Here is a 21,031-nt window from a genome sequence, read left to right as displayed (position 1 = left end):
CTTACTGTACCCAGGACATTTTACTACAGTGTGTCATTAGCTAATCAATAGATTTTCACTTTCCACATTTTGCCAGTGCAGTATTTTCCTTTTATAGTTCTGTTGTCTGTGACAGTCTGGGGTCTGAAGTTTTCCTGCCTGTTGCTTAAAATGACTGGGCTGCTCCCCTTCTACATTCCATGGAGACAAGTGTTTCTAAAACATGACATTCAGCATAAATCTTAACTTTATTGAAAATGAGGACATTTTAAAATCAATGCTTAACAGATTAGCGTACACAAACTATCACCTAAATAAAAAAAGGGAAAAAAAGAAAAGGTTTGGAAAGCAATTTTGCTTCAGCTTACACTAATAAATACAGTAATTTGAAACGGATATTTAGGGAGTGTGCACATCAGCTTTTACTAAAAATGTAAACCACTTAAAATCAGTAAATAACTTGGGTAAAAACTCATGTGAAGACAAGCCCTAAAAAGGTATAGACATATGATGTGTGTATAAGCATACAGCAAATTAGTATTTTTGAAAAAAATATCATTTTATAGAAATATGCAAAGTCTAATTGTTTCCATATATAAATTAATCTGTTTATAAAATGTATGACAGTTTACACATTTGGCTCTACATATTTTTTTTTTTTTATTCAAAGCATACATTATAACGGGTTGTTTTTAGCTGTATGTTGCAATTATTCTTGAATATAAATATGCACCTGTCCAGGTTACTTTGTTCTTAATATAGATATAAAATGACTTAACAAGGCTGTATGCACAATAGTTCTACATACTTCTTGGACCCGTAGAGAACAGTTAAAGGCACCAGTCCTTGTGAAGACAAATTAAGACGGCTGTGGATTTTCTAGGTTAATAGGAAGTTGGAGCCAGAACACGTTAAGAATTTGAATTTCAACCAGCCTGATGCAGAAGTGTGCTGGATGTATTAGATGCATACACAAAACAACAGTTAACTCCTTCCTTATTTATCCCATTTACTTTTTTTCACAGTAGAATGCAGTCTGCGGAACACCTACGGATTTGACTTTGTTGCAAAAGTTAATGTGTGAAAACGTGGCATTATGGAAGCAGTCTTGTCTCAATCCCAACTGGAAAGACGTAGTCCTGTAGTTTTGTTTTTAAACTGAACTGAAAAATGTGGAAGTCATTTTCACATTACCACAACTAGTTTCATTACCATTCCCTTGTTTCTGCTCTTCACTGACCAACCCTGAGGCAGCACTCAGATGATACCATCAGTTTAATATAATGGCACGTTTCCCTTAAATAAAGATATTTGACTGTAGATTTTGCACAGCAGCAATGAGGTTTTACTAGTCCATAGCTCTATAAGAGCCTGTACAAGTGGGTTATTTGTTTATGCCAAATGTGTCACTACTTTAGAATCCTCTACAATGTATGTATTACTTGTTTAGAAAGTTAAACATTATCTGGTCACTGCAGATGATGCTCAATTGGCAAAACCACAACAGAAAGCTACACTTAGTCCTAGACTTCACCTTATCACCATCTGAAGAAACACCTATATAAAGAGAGAGAATAGCTGTATTACCAACAAGAATAAAGTCCCAAGACAAAAGGTTTAAGAATAACCATCCTTGCATGCACCCCATCCCCCAAAGTCTTTAAATGGTATTGGTTCACACACCGTTTTTGTTATCAAGCCATCTACAGATACAACTCTGCCTTAACTACCAATTGAGTCAAGCAAATGGGGATATGTTCATAAGCAGAAATATGGAGCAAATATGCAAGCCCACAGAAACATTTTGCTCAGCTATGACTTATGAATACTGTTAGCTAATGATCTTTGTTTTGAAATGCACAATACAAAATATGTAAACTACAATATTCAAGTTTTATATAAAGGATCTCACCAACTGTCTAACCTTACTTCCTTTCACTACTGTACATGAATGCTGAATTTGTTTCAGTGACATTCCTATGATTACAAACCAAACTGCTCCAAAGAGAAAGCCAGCACCTATTCAAAGACTGTCATACAAAAAAGAGAAATCAAGATATTTCTTTGCTAGATGGCAAAGGAAGAACATTATGAAAAAGGTTAAGGGGGCTAAACTATAAAAACCTGTTATTTTCTTTGCTTCAGAGGTATGAAGCAGAAATAGCAAAAGGCATTAAAACTATTTTTAAAAAAAGTGAAAAATAAGTAGGACTTGCCAATAAATTAGTCTTGATTTAACATGGATTAAGACAGCATGCAATTTAAGGCACAGTTCCTGTACTTTATATTCACACCCTACTTTAATTCGTATTAACTTTCAAGTGTAGCCAAGGCCAAGCCTCTATATTATTCTCTTATTGCATTATGCTAGCTTAATCATAATGTTAGAAATTCAAAATGATTTCTAAACTAAAAAACCCACGCATTTAAGAGCTTACTGATGAGTTATTGCATGTTAAAGTTTGTCACTGCAGTTATGGGAGTTTTAGTAATTATCTAGCTCACTTGGGCTTTTTTTTTCTGGAATACAATCTTTGTGATCACAGCATTTTCATCCAATAAAAGAATAAGCCAAAGAAAAATAAATGTAAACCAAGTTTATTTTGCTTTTAAGTAGTGTTCTTAAAGCACTACAGCATGGTAAACAATGTAAATTAGTATAAGTCATCTCAAAAGCCAGAGGTTGTTTTTTTTTTAATGAGTTGTTAAAAAGATGCAGCCTATTCTAACAGGATAAATATTTTAACCATTTCACTTCGAGTTAATGAAGGCTCACAAATGAGCAACACTCCTCATTGAGGAAAACAAAAAGCTGTTGTCGACAAAGCGACAGCACACACACAAAAACAAAAGAACTGTGTAAAAATAACTAACTGTACTGTGTTCCCATACTCTTTTGTAGTTGCTTTACAATGGGATGATATGCACATGATCTTGCTGCAAAACTTGCCGTATGACTTGCAAATACATATAGCCTAGCCTTATCACTCAGTCCAAAAGCTGCTAACTGTTCAGATAATGCAGCACTATATTCCTCTGCTTAACAATTAACTCAATTTGTTTTACTCATTACCTTTTCTTCCAGGCTGCAGGGCAGACCAGAAAGAAAGTGATCCCTAATTAAAAATTGGTACTTTTATGGAGAAGTGTATAATTTTGGAATAGACTTTACAAGTTGGGTTTTGACTCCTTTCCCTGTAGCCACAAAATGGGCATGAAGTATTATTTTTTTAAAATGCCTTAATTCTTAACTTCATGCAAATCTAAATAAAGATGACCAAAACAAAAGCTTAAACAATGGAAGGATATTTCACAGAAAATTTCTTATACAAAAAACACATAAGAAAAAGGGCCACTAGGTGACATTTTAATTTACAAATTGGCATCATTTTGGTCAACAAATATCCAAGTGCCGTTTTCTTCCATCACAACAAAGCTGCACAGAGAGAAAACTGCATAACTTGTTTTATGATTTTTAATCACACATTTCCTCAGGAATTTCATGTGGATTAAGGATGCCAGGGACAGACATCTGAAGTTTATGTTTTTCCTCTTGAGCCTGTCGAAGAGCTGTTTCTCTTTCTTCCAAGAATAAGTCAGATGTGTCTTCACCTGCAAATTCCTGAATAATTCACAAACAACATTAGTAAAATACTAAATGCTCCGAAAGCAAAAAGTGTCAAAATAAGCTTCTAAATTAATACGTAGTTATTATAGAAATCTTAAAATGTTTTAATATGCATGTTGCTTTTAAAATCTGAATCGGCCCAAAGGAATAATGCTTCCAGTGTGGGATGGTCACATTTTTACTGCTGCAACACTGCCCCCCCCCCTCAGGTTCCTGTTTTGGGTGGTTTTTTCAGTTATATTTAATGCTAAGCACCATTACCCAATCAGAATATTAAGAACTTTGTAAAAATACTGCACTTGAGATCGCTTTGCTGAGGGCTACATCATGAGTTCTACACCCTTAAAAAGGAGAAAGAATATAAAATTCAGACACTGGGAGAACTAAAAACAAAAATTATGCTGTAAACCACCAGTAAAACAGAAACCTGGGAGACTTGTAAATATGCAAGTGCGATGTGTATCGTTAGATATCTGAGGTTATAATTGAAGGAAATTAAGATAGGTTTAAAGCTAGAAATCTAACCAAAACCTGAAAAAGTTAAGAGCATGAATCATCACATGCCTTCTACAAGTCAATCAGGTGCTTCCATTTTAAAACTCCCCCACATTAAATAGTTATGCAAGAGTATCAAACTAATTTACCTTAATTTGGACTAGGAAATCCCTTAGATGTTCTTTGAATGCAGGAATATCCTGATTTAAACTGAAGAGTCCTGTTACAAATAGCTTAACCTGTGCACTAAATGTAAACACACTAATTAGAACATCAAACATCAGAGCAGCAATGAAAGATTCAAAAAAAAAAAAAATCACAACATACTTACTCTTGTAGATGAGGAAATGCAGATTTAAGAAGATTAGCAACATACTCCTGAATAAACATTTGGTTGTTTACGGGATTTCCAGGGTTTAAGGGAGTACTTATTTTTCCTTCTTCTACTAAATTGAACATATATGCAAGTATTGATGCATGCATTGTCAAACCTGTGAAAAACAACAGAAATAAAATTAGGGTGTAGGCTGTAGCAGAAATGAAATTTGTACTCGTATGAACAATAAATGCTTTCAAGTTTAAAGGGTGTCTATTAATTTTCTCAAACCTTCTTACCAGCTGTGTGTGAAGTGTCTGTGACAACAGAGAAAATATGCTGAAGAATATCACAGAAGTAAGTCTGATAAAAACTCTGGGCAGCAGCTTCTTCTTGCGCAACATTTTGTAATAGCGTATACAGTATCTGAAGGCCTGGAATAATCGATAAAAGATGGGGTTGACTACTACTAATAAAAATAAAACCTTTGATATCAGCTTGTCTTCATAGGAAGTTGCCCACATCCAAAAAAGCACTACAACATGGTAAACAAAGTAAGTTAGCAAGTCATCTCAGAAACCATAGGGGTATTTTTGTTTTTTTTTTTTTAAATGAGTTATTATAAAAGATGCAGCTTATTATAATGGGATAAATTTTATATTTTTCCACACACAATTCTAACTTATTAAATAGAACTTTTAAAGACAGTTAACAGTTCCATCTCCGCAGCCAGAAGAGGGCTGCATCCATATTTTTGTGGATTTGCTCACTAATTACAAAGCATTCAATGAACTAAGAATCTTGTTCTTGACCTTTAAGATCTCAATCCATTGCCAGATAAGACATCCACCAACTCCCACCTTTGATGTAATATATTGTTTTATACTTTGCCATTACAACTACATAAAAGCATGCCAAAGCCACCCATAGAAGTCAAACTCCAAGTACTCAGAATATGGGTTTTTGTTTTTTAAACCTCCCCAGTAAGCAGTTAGGATCAAACTGAAAAAAACCTTCTTGAGTTCAGACAACCTAGAGAACGAGCTATGCAAAATGGGGGGAGGGGAGAAGCAAAAATGGGGGGAGGGGAGAAGCAAATCTAAAGTCCATGACATTCCAGAGTATTTTAAGGAACTCAAGTTGCACTCCCCATCCAGTTTCTTTTTGGAAAAAAACAACTTGCATTCAAGTATTTTTAACTTATACTCTTGGAGATGCACCGGAAGCCAGGAAAAAATTAGTAAGCACCCATAGGAAGTACAACCACAGGATCAGCATATATACAATCCACAGGCTTAAGTCTTGTACTTTAATATAAGTTTGCTTTTGCCTTGCCATATTCCCATCCTATAAAAAAAAAAAATAATGAAAAAGGCAAGCCTTCAAATCTGCAATATGTGTAACTTGAATCTACCTGTATCTGCAACATTTCTCATTGTGTGTTTGAAGGCCCAAATAATAGAATCCAAAACTAGTTTGAACTGTGCAGGTGGAATGGCCAGGAATGCTGGAAAGCAATGAGAATTTACTGCTTGAAGTAGTAAGAAAAAGTTTGTTCTATGTTCAGGATATTCTTCAAAGTCCTAAAAGAGAATACATAAAAATGAAATTTTAAGCTCCCTAAATAATCAACAGTACATAATGTCAACTGTCACAAACAAAAATTCAATGCCAAAATGAGTAGTAACTTTTCAACTAAGGATAAACCTTTTTCCTTTAAAAATTATAATCACACAGGGACAGCACATGGGCTTTATGCAAGTATTCTGAAAGGCCAGTATGTTCTGAAAAAATTATAGTCAAGCCAGAGTTTATTATGGTTATCAAGCAGGAACTGTTTAAATTAGTGATAAGCTATTTAAGTTTCTTTCCACAACTGTCTGGCAACATTACAATCTAAGGGGTCAGCACAGAAAAGCTCCTGTTACAGCAGAATAGGGGGAATAAAATTTTTTCAAAAACTACATAAAATCACTGCCTGGTGAGGCACCATAGTTGGGAGAAATACATCACGTACTGGACAGCATGGGTGTGCGCAGGGAAGGTCAGTGCTAACACATCTTTAGAAGAACAGGAACACAGAAACACACCAGCTTCCAGGATGCTCTGGGATCTACCCAACAACAATGATACTCAGGTTCTGTAACTATGCCTATTTCCTCTGAACAACAAAATGCCAGTTTTTCTGAATTTCTTATTGCCTGATCATGTAACCATGGTTGAAACAGAACACACACACACTCTCATTAACCAAGCAACTTAATTCCAAATGTACAAATTTCTTTCCTGCATAGTGAGTTGGAGACACCCAGTGATAGAAAATTAAGAAGAAATTGTCTAATGTTCTGAACAGTAAAATTTAAAGACTACCTTGAAATCACAAAAGCAATAATGTTTTAGAACATCTGGATACAAGTTTAAATGCCACATTACTTCAAGCAGACAAGGTTCTTTGGGTGAATTTGGTATCTTATTAGACCAGCTTAAAACACTTGGAAAACATTTTTTAGCATGCTTTCGGGTTTAAAAACCCTTCATCAGGCCTCAGCCTGACAAAGGGTTTTTAAACCCAAAAGCTTGCTAAATTTTTCCCCAGCTATTTAAGGTGGTCTAATAAAAGATATCAGATTCACCCAAAGAACCTTGTCCGCCTATGTCCTTAGACCAACATGGCTATGACCTACACTCCTGTAATTTTACTTCAAAAGTACTTCGGCTCTGGTGTTTCTCCGTTTAAAAGCCCTGCAGTTTAAAATTATTTCTGGTATCCTGTTTTGCTTAGTAAATTAGCAATTCATGTTTCACATAGTGAATTAATGTATCTTCTAATGTAAGGGGGATCTTCACTATTAGCTAAGATTTAGGTGCCATGCAACACTACAAGCATTTCAGACAGTGCACCCCTATACTTGTGAGGTCTAGCCTGATAAAAAAAATTGAGCTGATACTGATGGTCAATTATCAAATAAGCCATACGATTGTCGATATGTGGTCCAGCAGCTTGGAGAGTAGTGTAGAGAGCCTTGGTACTGTTAATACTTTGAAAAAACCTTCTGGTTGTGTGAGCCCTACTATTCCAGGAGTATCATCACTCTCTGGTACGGTTCCACTGTATCAGAATTATGCATGCTTGCACCATACGTGTATTTTAGTATGGGAGGACTATTTTTACCAAAACAAACAAAAAAACAAACAAGGTCTGACAGCTTGGTACAATGGTTACCAAGCTGTGACCTTCAGGGACACATAGCTAGCACATCCTCCGCTTCCAGCTATACAGATCATAAGCTTATCATTGCAAGTTCTCCTAGATGCCAAGACTCTAATAATGTATTTTTAAAACTTGGCTGCCTAGACTTTAGATGTTTAAATCCATATTTAGGTACGCCGTTAAGACAACCCAGGTTAGCAAAACTTGGTTCCCAAGACAAAAATAAAACCAAAAAAAATCCACTCCCCCAAAAAACTTTTGCATACAAGCAATAGTACCTAAATGCAAAATGATGAGGTGGCTCATAAAATGCTACCATATTTTTTCATATACTACACAACCTCAAGACAGATAAGCAACTTTTTCCCCCCATCATTCCGCCTTTCAAAACCATCTTTCCTAGAAAATACTAGTAAGTATGGCATTTTTGCAGGGCAACCACCAGCAGCTACAGCATGGCAGGGGAAGCAAAAGCCTGTTACTGTTCTGTTAGCCCCCTTGCTGCAGGACAGCCCAGCCTCTTCTCTGCTCAAGCTGAAGTGGGCAGGCAGCCAGCACTACCTGCAGAGCCAGTTGAGAGTGTACCCAGCTCAAGAAGGGCAGAACATTTTGGCTCCAGCAGGTACTGACCCTCAGTTGGCCTGGCAGCAGCTACAGACTGCCCACCCAACTCAGTTCCAGAAAAGGGGCTGGGCAGTTCCAGTTCAGTGCCTGCTGAGTCAGCTGAGGGCTGAACCTGCTAAAGCTGAACTGCTTTACCAGGTGAGTCCTAGGCCAATTCAGCAGGTCTCTGCTTAGCTGCCTAGCCCATGTGGCTCAAGGAGCACGCAAGCCAGCTTCAGCACAACTGGGCCTTCTGCTCCTTGCTTCTACATTTAAGATGCACACACCTTAACTTCCTGCAGCTCATTTTCAGAAAAGGTACATGTCACATTTGATTAAGTAAGGTATCTTTGATAAGATTATGACTAATTTGTAAATTCCAATATCTTAGCATTTGCTAAGTCATCTGAGAGTCAGGTCAGTTCAAGTAGAGGGAGCAAGGAAATGCTATAATAGGTCTACCTTACACTTTAAATACTGCCACCCATTGAAGCATCTAAGGATCTTTCATCAAGTCAACAGCAATGGCCAAGTCAGTAGCAGATCTGAATCTCTAGCTCTCTTTAATCAGTGTAGTACATACACCACATGAAAGACTGCACATTAAACACATACCTTATTGATCATATTTAACGTGCATTCAAAAACAGCATCAAATATCTGAGGTATTTCAGCAGTAATATGCCCCCCAAGTTTGTTTACAATGATAGCCATTGTACTGAGTACTTCAGGTTCTCTAGCAGCTGGAACGTTTCTCTGGTAGTCAATAAGAACTGCATCCAACAGGGGAGGAACAAAATTTTCAGCTACCTGGTAAAGAAAAACAGTGCACTGTTTAATTATCAAAGTAAGCCTTTTATAGCAGACTCCAAGGGCAATTTTACACCCAAGTCCAACATGTTCTGACTACAGCATGGAGCAGACTCGATTAATCAAGTCTGCTGCAGCGTTCTAATCAGAATGCTCCAGCGTGCTGCAGCATCTTGTGTATGCCGTGTCCTGCATTTCAAAATGGCAGAAGGGGCACTATAACTAAAGTTCATTTGAGCTTTAAAGTACCCCCCCAAATACATCTTGGGATGTAAGATGCCCCTGCCATTTTGAAATGCAGGACACTGATTTCATGAGATGCCAGGGTCATCTTACATCCCAAGAACCACTCTAATTAAAACACACTCCCCCCCAAACTACCTCAAAAACACATGTATAGGCACCCTAGTTTGTTTGTTTGTTTTAAACTTACCATATTTACTCAACTAAGACAACCTTTAATACAAGATGACTCCCAAATTCAGTGTTTATACAGTTATTTTTCAGATGTAGAATCTAATTATTGGAGGTCTGTGTTGAATTTGTTCCCCTCTTACTGCTACAGCAGAGAAAATAAATCCCCCACTTCTTCCCCCTGCAACTACTTCATCTCTTCATTACTGTCAGACCCTGCTCTCTTCGACCTGTAATAATTTGCATATAGTACCCATATACTAATTTCATCCAGAACTGATGCACGTTGCCTTTTTTTCTGGAAACCACTGCAAGTTTTAGCACAGGTACTCCATAAACACACTTTTGAACAGCAGAGCCAACAGTATTTCAAGCTATGGTGACCCCACAGCTCAGTACTTGTGCATATTCAAGATAACGCCGCCACCAAAGGAATCCACGCGCTAATTAGCCCCTTGCTCATGACAGGAACTGGGTGTTCTTGTCATGAGTCTTGGGATCCTTCAAAACTTTATTAGCAGATGAGACACAGGGCAACCTGGTCTGGCTTCACCTCATGGAGGGCAGGGCTACACATCATGAGACTGGCTAAAAGAAGGGGCGACAAATTCTGGGTGAACAGTTTGGGGCCCTGCTTGGTGCAGCTGTGGGAGTAAAAAGTTGAAACGTATGCCATGTAGTGATAGACAGGGTTTCCTTGTATGCCAATGTAAGATGAGGGGCTTTCCCTCCCCATGCTGACTGGGGGGAAAAAAAGCTTCCCTGCATTTGAGGAAATACATTATGTGACTACAACTCAATTTCCCTTTAAAGAAAAAAAAAAATAAGTTTACAGAATGCGCACACTTTTATCATATAACCAACAATTGTTCCTTTAAAAATTTACTTTTTGGTAACATTTCCCTGAACTTCGTTCTTGCCTCAGAATATTGTTCAAATAGATCCATTTCAACTGAAACTTAACTGCAGCTCAACAGTATTCCATCATAATGCAAGTAAACCACCCATGCCTTCAGTATATGTTGTGTTTTAGATTTCCCAAAAAATGACAACATTTTCTGATATGCCATAATTATTGATTTTTTCAAAGTAGATGGTTTTATGGACCGTTAACATTTACTTACCATCTGAGGATCATTGGACCTGCTCACCCAACCAGAAATTAGTTTTAAAGTTTCCCTTTTTACTGTCCTCATACTTCTAATCAAAGGTTGCTTTGTAACCATTTCACCTGAAAAAAGTTTTAAAATTTCAGTTAAGGATATTAAATTAAATTTAAATTTATTGTAGAAACTTAGTACAACAATTTCAAGTGCGAGACTTAACAGCTGGATTCATTCTAGTAGTCAGCAGATGTACAAAGAGTTTATGTGCATGTGCACAAAAAACACCTATAGTTATTTTCATTCCATTTCCCAGTGGACATCTAGCCAGAAGTATAGCATGCACCTTAAAGGAAGCATAAAACTAAAGAAGCTTTACAGGTCAGAAACTCAACTGCATTTATGAAGCTACATGGGATGTGTGGTAGAAGTCAACTGCTGGGGAATCTTTTACCTATCAGTCAAACATATGACCTAACCTTTAGTGTTCTTTAGAATCTTCACATCTTTTTTGGGAGGCAAAGAAGGTCTTCCACACTTCTGACCTTGTTCTCCACATGATCTTTCTGAAGAGGAATTGCGAATCTCTCATATATGCCAGTTATACTACTACTAGATAGGCATAAGAAGTATACCTCAACTTCGCTATGTCCCAAGCTCTAGTTGCACTGTTTCCAAATAATTAATCATCTTGGCGAGGAAGACCAGTAAAGTCTACTAGCTCCAGATATTTAAGTTTCTTAAAAAAATCGTAAGTGGTTCACAAAAAATAGATTACAATTTTTTCCCCCCAAAAGCATTCTTGAGCTTTATTACAATGTATGGGAGATATTTTTTACAGCTCTGCAAACTGTTTTGGACTAAGAGGTTAGAATCTCTTCACCAAAACACGTGAAGGAATTTGATTTGAAAAAAGAACCAATACAGCTCTTGATCATGAGAAAAACAAACACACTTATGAAAGCCATATTTTCTACAACCTTAATTTCAACTTCATGCCTCAGCTTCCTGACCTGTACAATGAGGATGGTGTATAGCTCCTCAAATTACATGCTTTGAAGTGTAAGGAAAACACTATTATTCTCATTTTCACAAAGAACACATGGAACATCTTACCATTTGCCTGAATAGCTGCAGAAATGTTTTCACTTAGGCACTTGTATACATTCAGCATATCTAAATAAATTCTTCCAAGCTGAATAACAAAGGGGTGGCCGACTGCTTTACATGCTCTTACGTTTGTTTTCAGGATGCTACCCAGCTGTTTAACTGTTTCAGGATCCTTCAGAATATCAACATTCTGTTGAAAACAACAACTGAAATCAGGTCTGCTCAGTAAGGGAGTCAGTTAAGATGCTGAAGTTAATATTCAAAAACAGTCATTGACAGCACACTAGCTAAGAGAGAAAGGCTGAAGAATCTGCCACTGGAGAAAACAGGCCCTATACTGCTGCTCAGGGCTTTTAACAAAGATAGCAGGAAGACTGGTAGGATGAACCCTGGATTACTTTGGTTTTACTCCTCAGAAGTAGTACTAAGTATACAAGCAACAATGCTAAGACTAGCCAAATGGAAGAGAAAAACACTGGAATAGGGGACTAAGAAAAGAACAGACTAGAAAATGAAACAGAGGGAGAAACTTGCTTTAGTCTAAAATTCAGAACAGTATTAAGTGAGACTCCATGAAGAATCACTCTTCACTGCACAGGCTCCTGCAATGGGATTGGAAAGAGGAGCAATCTATCTGAAAGAACTGGAGGTTTAAATAGGGGATTAGAAATGTATATTTTTCCTCCTTGCCACCTTTTTGAATAAACGGTATGCTTTTCGGAGTGAGTTCACATTTGAGATTTTCAGACAATTCTCTCCTACCTGGCATACTGACATGTTGGGAGAGGTAGCTGGTCTCCCAAAGATTCAATGAAGCTCAGGCATAGGTACAAACTGATATTATGTTGCTTTTTTTTTTTTTTTTTTTAAACAGACTATAAACATGTCCATTTTCCCATTTATTCCCCTTGCTTGTTTTTGCGATTTAATATTATATCATGCCAACCATACTACTGGACAGCTCTTAAGCCAGATCTTTCCAAAACTAATCCACAAAATGCCTAGGGACCTACTTAATTTGCAGCTTAGTCACAGCACAAAGAACCAATTTCATGGGCATTTCCTGGTGGCTTGGTCCCTCACCATTTATTGGCAATGGCCCCAGGGGGGAGGACTGCCATCTTGGCTGATGACTACCCTTCATGTAGGTCCCACCTCTAGCCACTGACTGGCAGAGAGGCCATGGGGGTGGGGAGGGGGAGAAGAGGAGGGAGGATCACAAAGAGCCCCAGCCATCATCTTGGCTGCTGATTGCCATACCACCAGCTAGTGCCTTCATCTCCCAAGTGGGCTGTGAAGGCAGCAAGGAGCACTGGCTCCCACTGGAGAGCCAGGGGTTTATTTTTAAGTTTGATTTCATGATTTCTGCAAAAGTTGTGAAGTAGTTCCCCAACAATGCCCCACTAAGCACCAAAAACTTTACTGGAAATCCAACATTTAACAAAATATCCCTAACTAAATATGTAAGTTTTAAACACCATTAACACTTCTGTAACTCTTACTTTTGTTGCTTGTTGAATTATACTGTCCCACACTTGATTAGGGAGCAACATGTACTTTTCTATCAGATGCTCTTGTACAGTTTGGTCAGTCTGTGCCCCAATCATGTATCCAACAGCTTCATAGAACGTATGAACCTAATTAGAACCAAAAAAAACAAAATGGAAGGTTTTAAGGAGTTAAGACAAAACTTTGCTTACAGTCATTACTGCATCTCCAGTCATTTACGCACTTTGTTTACAAAATATTATAGCTGAAAATTGTTTTCAAAGTCTGGAAGTTTACCCATTTTTACACTTCATCATGATTCTATATTTTAAAGAAACAAGTATCACTATAAAGCACATTTTTCAGCATCTGCTGTAGAGTCTACTAAAAACACTAAAAACCTGAGGCATATGTAAGTTTTTGCATTTATCTGGCTTTATCAACTGTATTTCTGATTTGGAGAGACAATTGTTTCCTCAGTATCAGTCAGGGATGACAGCAGAGGTCCACAAATGGCCTGGGCAGCCTGCATGGCACAGGAAGGGGAAAGGGCAGGCAGCAGTGGCAGCTAGGACAGGAAGCAAAAAGAAGAACAGCAGACTGAACCAGGAGCACAGGGAAGGAAGCAGAAAGCAGAGCAGTGGATCAAGCTGGGGAAGGGGATCAGAGTGGCACTCAGGAGGATACAGGGCTAGTTTGTTGCACACCTGCCAGAAGAACCACAAACCCTGCCCCCCCAAGTAATCTATAAGTAGCTATGCCCGGAATGCTTTATGAAGGAGCAACAGTTGGACACCCAGGATTTCCCCACCATCTCTGCCCTCAAATCACTGGGAGATAATGAGAAGAGCTCTGTAGTCCAAAGCAGGTAGATATTGCAGAGGACCATGCTCAGCAGCTGAAGAAGGAAGCAGAGCTCCACAACCAGCTTAGTTATGAAAGAAGATTAAAAACAGCTGGGATAAGTTTGTTGAGAGGATACAAGAAGGGAAATGCTAGGTCTCCACAGAAGGCATGATATGGAGAGTTTATAATTTTTCCCCTTCATGTTGCCACAGGGGTCAGCAGCTTTTTTTTTTTTTTGCTTCTCTCAGAAGCACCGGGTGTTGGCTGTAGTTGAGGCTAGGGATTTTTAACCAGGGTGTGATAATATTCCTGCTGGGACTAAAGCCTGGAGGTTCCCCTACTCAGGGGTCAAAACAAATCTATTTGGAATTAAGAAGGAAGTCCACCCTATGGGTTAGACAGGCATGGACTGGGGTGGGGGGAAGGGTTCTGCCTCCCTTATTATGGGGAACAGCCCTCTTACTTGAATCCCTTGAAGGTATTTCAACAACCTTTGTAGCAGCAGGACACCAGCCACTCTTGTCCCCTTGCTTTAACTGTTGCTTTTAGTGTCTCTGGGCAACATGACTTGCAGTTCCGCTACACAGAGCTGACTGCATAGTTTTAGGAGTAGGTTAGATGAGGACTTCTGTGGAATGGTTTGAATAAGGATGATGCTACTTCAAGCAGGGGGCTGGGGACAAGATGGCTCCACAAGGCCCTACACCAAACCTACTTTTCTATGAGTCCATAGGTTTTAGTAGTGTCTTCAAATACTACTGCAATAAGACCATACTATATTGAAAATACAAGAATCACTAGGGATGAGTACTTGAAATATTTAGCCTAAAATTATTCAGCTTAGAGCTATTTATTTTCTGATGAGAGTTACAGCCATTAAAATTAACCACTTATTCTTCTAAAGAGGAGATGGAACCTATTTGAAGGATGCCAAATAAAGCCTTATGCAATGTTATTTTGTCGTCTTCTTGTAAGCTGCCCTGAATCTTTGTTGGGAAATGTGGCATATGAAACATGCTTACATCTGATTAGTGCCATAGTACTTTCTTCCATTAACTAGACTACAAGTATTAGTCTGGTCTCCTGAAAACCACTACCAGTGAACCTTCACTATGGCTTTCGTATTTTTCTTTTTTTGTATTACATATGTTACCTAACCACTGAATTAGATTTACCTGTTGTGGCTGAAGGTCGCAAATGATTGTATTAATATTATTCAGTATCTCGTCAATAAATGGCATGACTTCTCCCACCTGGACCTGAACAAAATGTCGGCGGCATTTCTGTGCTATTTTTATGAAGGTATCACAAGCCATGTCCTGGACGCCATCATGAGTTTCTAAATTAAAAAAAACAATGTTCAATATAAAAGTTACAAAAGCCTGAAGATTACATGTTACCATCCCAATACTTTCAGCACTTGCCACAAGAAATTCAAGTATTTGAATCAAGAACATGTGAAATTTCAGTCATATTTACCATGCATGAACTCAAACAGCTTGTTAACTACCGTCTTCAAAAATTTCCAGTGCGCTCTCAAAAAACGTGGATATTGACCTACTATATACATGATATTTGATGCAATGATAGCTTTATTATCTTTCCCTCGCTTTTGTTCACAGAGTCCCAAAAGGTCCTATAAAAAAAAAAAAAAGTCTTTTAGTTTTCTTTTCAAATATTTATTTCATCCATTTCCTTAAGTGTGATGGGACAAGATTCAGAACACTACCACAACCATGTTAAAATCAACATATCAGGAAAACCTTGAAAACAGCCAACAAACTCAAGTTTTGCTAGGTGTTTCAATTACAAAGTTGGAATTACAGTTGCTGATTCCCCCCCCCCCCAATTCCAAACAACTTTCTAGACAGCAATTATTACTGTATTTACTTGAATGCAAGACAAGATTTTTCCCTCCAATCACCATGGGGAAAGAGCCAGCATTAAACACTTTGGCCATCATTATACTACTGCTAAATGCAGCATATGCTCAGTAAATGGAAACCAACTATCAAGCTGATTAAATGCAACCAACCCTGAGCATGAATGTAAAACATGACTACTGGCAGATGTGAAAAACAACAGCAAAACACCACAGACAAGAAAACTAGCAGTTTAGTGGAAGAGGACATGCATTAGTTTGACCTGGCCCTGCAGCATCTGTATATATCGTATGCTTCAGCAGGTCTTTTTGGTGCTTTTAATAGCTGATCTATTTAACTAGCTACCAGCAAAAAGTGCCAAACACCATGATGAAGCACTCAATCTATGCAGACATTGGGTGAGCCAGGTCAAACCAACACAACTAATTCTGGACATGCGTTGCACTTGGTGTGTGGGGATGCCAAGCTTAACGTGCTGTTATTTTGTTTTTTCCATTTTTCTAAGCAGCCCATATTGGGCAACACATGCTGATAACATTTTTTTTTATTTTATTTTTTTTTTTTGCAGGGGTGGCATCCTACTTGTAAGCCCCAGCTCCAAAAGCCTTGGAGTTCAGATGCCTCCTAGTCTTGCTTGTTCTGGCCAAAAGACTGAAGAGCAGCTAGGGGAAAAGCCCAAAAGCAGTCCCCTACTGCCACAAAAACACCAGCACTCAGAGCCACAAACTGGTTACCCAGAACCCCCATGTCACCCCCTCTCTCAGCCTGTCGCATATGATTGTGGCCCTGCCCTCCATGAGGTGAAGCTAGACCAGGTTGCTCTGCTATGTCTCACCTGCAGGATCCTAGGATTCTTGACAATCTAATCTTAAGGTCTAATTGCTCCACCATTTATTAGTAAATGTTTGCTTCCGCTGAAGAAACTAATATACCTATACAGGAGTGGGCCAACCCATGGCATGTGTGCAACAAGCTGCTGCATGTGGCATGCAAGCCCTGGGCATTCAGTAAAGTGAGGTGCCAGATGGAGGAAAAGGGGACTCAAATCTCTGGCTGTGTGGGGCAAGGGCGGGGGGGAAGAGGAGAAGAGAGGTGGCAGGACAGGATGCTGCTGCAAGAGGAAGTATCAAGTGTCATGGTCAAGGGCCAGATTAGCTTTTCCCCTAGCCCTGCAATCACTATCAAATTCAGGGCTTTAGATCCTCACTTGGCATAAAATGGCAGAAGTTCTGGGGCCAGCGAAACGTTAATCTGACTTGGCAGTGACATCCCTCTCAGCAGTGTGCCGCCCCACCCCAGCCCCCCACCTCCCTTTTGGCAACCCAGGGTGCAAACTTATTACATATGCCCTGGAAAAGTGGAGTGAAGGGTCAGAACTTAACTTGTGACACCTGGCAAAAGGTCTGCCACCACTGTTTTAATCAATACAACTTACTCTGCAACACCACCAGAGGCTGCAACAGAATGTAAAAAAAGCTATTTCTCATCTCGATTATCTTAATAAAGAAGAGTATGATCATAACTAGTAAAAAAAACATACAACTTTCTCCAGAAAAATTATCCTCACTGAGAAAAGCAATTTGAACTAATAATGCTATCAGGTGAGGGTAGGAAAAGGCTCTGATCTGTTTTTTTCATATTGTATAGTTTACTAGAAGTGAGGCATTTTTTTCACCCTGCAAAAACCAGTAATTAATCTAATAGTCACTACTAACATACGTGTATGCAGACAGACGTAGTTAGCTATGTTACCCTGAAGTTAGACAGAAGGCAGGGCACTGTAGCACATTCAAAAGTAATTCAGTCAGTCACACACATCCTTTGAATTTAAGTGACCATATTCCTTTCTATTTAGTATTCCTGCTCTCTGCAAATATATTCAAGACATCTGATGAAAGTAGGCAATAGCTTACGAAAGCTCATTCTTCCTTGACTATAAAAGATGCTACACCTTCTGCCTAGTGTAAGTGAGAAGCTCACTTTTAAAACTTTATACCTTAATTACTGTAACAAGAAATCTTTTTTCATCTTCTTCATGCATTGCTCCACTGATTGAGCCTATAGCCCAACACAGAGTATTCAAATTTTTCCATGACCATTCTGTTCCATTGACTTGATTATGAAGTTTTTCTGTCATTATTCGCTCAGTATCAGCATAATCCAGATGTGTAAGATAAACTGAAAGAAATAATCAACATTGAGACATTTTAAGCAGAAGTGCCAATCACAAATGCATAGCTCAACTCTGTTCATTCTGTTCTTAAAACAGAATCAACCTGGCCTAGAGCAGAAAACAGTTCAAAAACTGGTTCTGTAAGGAATTCAGTATCTGTATCAAGTCCCAGATGCTCTTAGCAAGACAATGGAAACATTCCAAGCAGTTAAAAGTTGAACAAAGACTTGTACTGAGGCCATTTTACATGGATTGTTTAGGCTGCTATTAAGCAGAAAATGACAAAAGCTGAATCCAGGTATGAAAACAGAATCAATTCAAGACTTTGAGGAGTTTTTTTTTATAGCAATAGTTCCTTTAACAAACTGTCCTAACACACCAGTAGCTCAACAGCTTAACTAGCTTATAAGCACTCCAATTTGGTCAACAACTAAACCTGCAGTTTAGTGCTGCAGGCTCAGGTGCCCATATGAAATTATCTACATTAGTATGTAGCTGAAACTGAGCATGTATATTTATAACTCTAGAAAAAACACATACTTCAGAGACGCGTCTCAAAACCAAGCACTAAGGGTACCGTACCGACCTTAAATCTGCCTGATATCAGAGTAGAAAATATGGAAGACATTAGATGTCTTTGCATTCAGTTTAATCCAATCACAAAATATAGGATTATTAGTACAGCATTCTAATAATCACAGCATTTTGTTGCTACAGGAGTAGGGTTTGGATGTTTTACCACCTTAAGATTATTAAATAACTTTAAAGGCCCAATTTCTTGGATTTAACACTGAGTTATGATGCAATTACATTATCACTAGGAACATTTTTAAAATCTGAGTTACTTTTATATCCACACTTCAATTTAACAATCATCTAGGCACAAAATTATGACCAGAATACACAAGCGAGCATTCAAGAATCAAAACTAAAAGGCTAACAACTACCACTAAACAGTGAATATGAAGAGCCTCAACAATTCTTAAATAGATTATGCTGGGGTAACACTGTAGCCATGATGTTCTAATATGAAATGCAAGGTAGGGATTTGGATCAACATCATGTATGCATTTTGCAACAGGAAAAGAAAAAGCACTTTGTCTCAACATTACTGAAACACTGTTTCAACCAAATCAAAGTCTGAGATTCCATTTAACTGGAAATTCTGAATGTTCAATGTTCTATTGCAAGAATTTCATGATGGAACAAATCTTGCTGCTTAACCTAACCAGAAAAGGTAAAAAGCCAACGTCTTTACTTTTCTCTTTACCTTGGTGCTCAGAGTGGTGTGGACACCTTGGAAGAACCTGAATTACACAGGCCACGACGTACAGGTGTTTAGTTTCTACTGGGAGAATCATCACTCTGGGGTGTACAAGTCTAGCTGGGGCAGTAAAGCCCTCTTTAAACATGTACAGGTTTCCCTTGCAAACTGTGGGTGTTAGGTTCTGGAAAGTTCCCATGGTTGGCAAAACTGTGGTTTGTAAAAGTAAAGGCTTATGGGAAAGATGGGGTTAGGGACTTGAATACCATACAGTTTAGTGTATAAGAATCATTTTTACTTACTTTTAATAAAAGGGCGTACTACATTTTTACACATTTAAATATGCCCGGTCAACCAGGCATAGGCATACCCATAGGGGTACTTTAGACAGGTTATAGGGGGTACGTGCTGGCAGGAGGGAAACCAAACACACCCAGGACGTGGCAGCAGCATCTCCCCCAGTGTGTTCGCCTCTTACATGGGAAAGGGAGGGGGAAGGGAAAGGAAAGGAGAAGAAAGGAACACACCAACCAGCCCCGCATAACACCACAGCGCTTCTCTACCCCCACCCGTCTGAATGGTGGGGTGGTGGTATTTTGCGTCCACCTCTGGTGGCACATAATTGGTCGATCAGCAGCCTGAGGATGGGATCCTGGCCGGGCTGGGTTGTGGAACAATCTGAGCCCAACAGCAGTGGGAACCACCCCACCCACACCCCTGGACGAGCCACTGGGCTCGGATTGTACCATGACCCAGCCCAGCCGGGGCTTCATTCACCGTGAATGGGGCTCTGGCTGGGCCGGGTCATGGGACAATCCAAGTCCGGTGGCAACAGGAGCTGCCCACCAGCCTGCTGTTCCTTGCCGCCCTGCTTCCCTCCCCTGAAACTCGGCTTGGCAGGGAGCAGAGAAGCCACGTGGGGATCTCCTCGCCTGCCGCTGCTCACGTCGCATTGCCTTGCTGACCCACATCCTGCACGCGGGGCTGCACTGAGGGCAGCGACACAGGGCTGCGCCCCTCAAACCTGCAGCAGGCACAGGAGACATGCCACCAGGGCAGCACAAGGCAAGCAGCGGCAAGCGAGGAGATCCCCATGCAGCTTCTCTGCTCCCTGCCACACTGGGTTACGGGGGAGGGAAGCAGGGAACAGTGATGAGTGGGCCTGCTCTTCCTTGTCACCACACGTAGGGCAGATTCCCGCCATCACATGAACCTCTGGCAAGGCTGGGGGCAGAGGGGAGAGGAGTGGCAGGAACAGGGCCAGGAACACTGATGTGCAGCCATGGAAAACTGTGGTTATTCAAAACTGTATACTGTGGTAGCCAAAATGGTATATGGAGTATTAACCACAGATGCTCAAAACCATGCTTGGCAAAATCGTGGTTGGTGAGGGAAACATTTACATTTAAGCTGGGTAAGCGGGAGCCAGGAGGAGAAAGAGGAGGGAGTTCCCCCATCTCCAGCTGTGCATGCCTGTTAAAAGAGGCTCCCAGTAGCTGCCACTGGGGATGAAGCCTGCTGAATAGGCTGGGCATCTCAACCTGCACTTTTAGCTGTGGATGAGGGAGCTCCCTCAGCCCCCAGTGCAGGCTGGAATGGTTGTATGCTCCCTCTCCTGGAAAGATTTCTAGCACTATAATTCACTTCTCCAGAATTCAGATTTGGTGGCCTGCGCTGCATGTTGTGAGGAGGGAATTAAAGCAAATGC

General features: G+C 39.5%; 1 protein-coding gene across 2 annotated transcripts in view; it reads right to left on the bottom strand.

The window, feature by feature from the left end:
* Positions 1 to 1,129: 1,129 nt before the first annotated feature.
* The window catches only part of XPO1 (exportin 1), a 60,719-nt gene continuing 40,817 nt past the window's right edge, over positions 1,130 to 21,031 (bottom strand). For both annotated transcript variants that reach the window (XM_019549210.1, XM_019549211.1), the window contains 12 exons: positions 17,883 to 18,064; positions 15,483 to 15,639; positions 15,179 to 15,342; positions 13,172 to 13,306; positions 11,676 to 11,859; positions 10,581 to 10,687; positions 8,848 to 9,042; positions 5,833 to 6,001; positions 4,718 to 4,852; positions 4,434 to 4,593; positions 4,252 to 4,348; positions 1,130 to 3,601 (listed from right to left, as the gene is read on the bottom strand). In XM_019549210.1, coding sequence (XP_019404755.1) covers positions 3,455 to 3,601; positions 4,252 to 4,348; positions 4,434 to 4,593; positions 4,718 to 4,852; positions 5,833 to 6,001; positions 8,848 to 9,042; positions 10,581 to 10,687; positions 11,676 to 11,859; positions 13,172 to 13,306; positions 15,179 to 15,342; positions 15,483 to 15,639; positions 17,883 to 18,064 — 1,832 coding nt within the window. In that variant the 3' untranslated portion in view covers positions 1,130 to 3,454. The remainder of the gene's footprint in view (positions 3,602 to 4,251; positions 4,349 to 4,433; positions 4,594 to 4,717; positions 4,853 to 5,832; positions 6,002 to 8,847; positions 9,043 to 10,580; positions 10,688 to 11,675; positions 11,860 to 13,171; positions 13,307 to 15,178; positions 15,343 to 15,482; positions 15,640 to 17,882; positions 18,065 to 21,031) is intronic.

Source organism: Crocodylus porosus, unplaced genomic scaffold (genome assembly GCF_001723895.1).
Source record: "Crocodylus porosus isolate Cpor-Errol unplaced genomic scaffold, CroPor_comp1, whole genome shotgun sequence".
Taxonomy (NCBI): domain Eukaryota; kingdom Metazoa; phylum Chordata; order Crocodylia; family Crocodylidae; genus Crocodylus; species Crocodylus porosus.
Note: the sequence above shows the minus strand (reverse complement) of the source record. Positions and strands in the feature narration are given on the sequence as shown.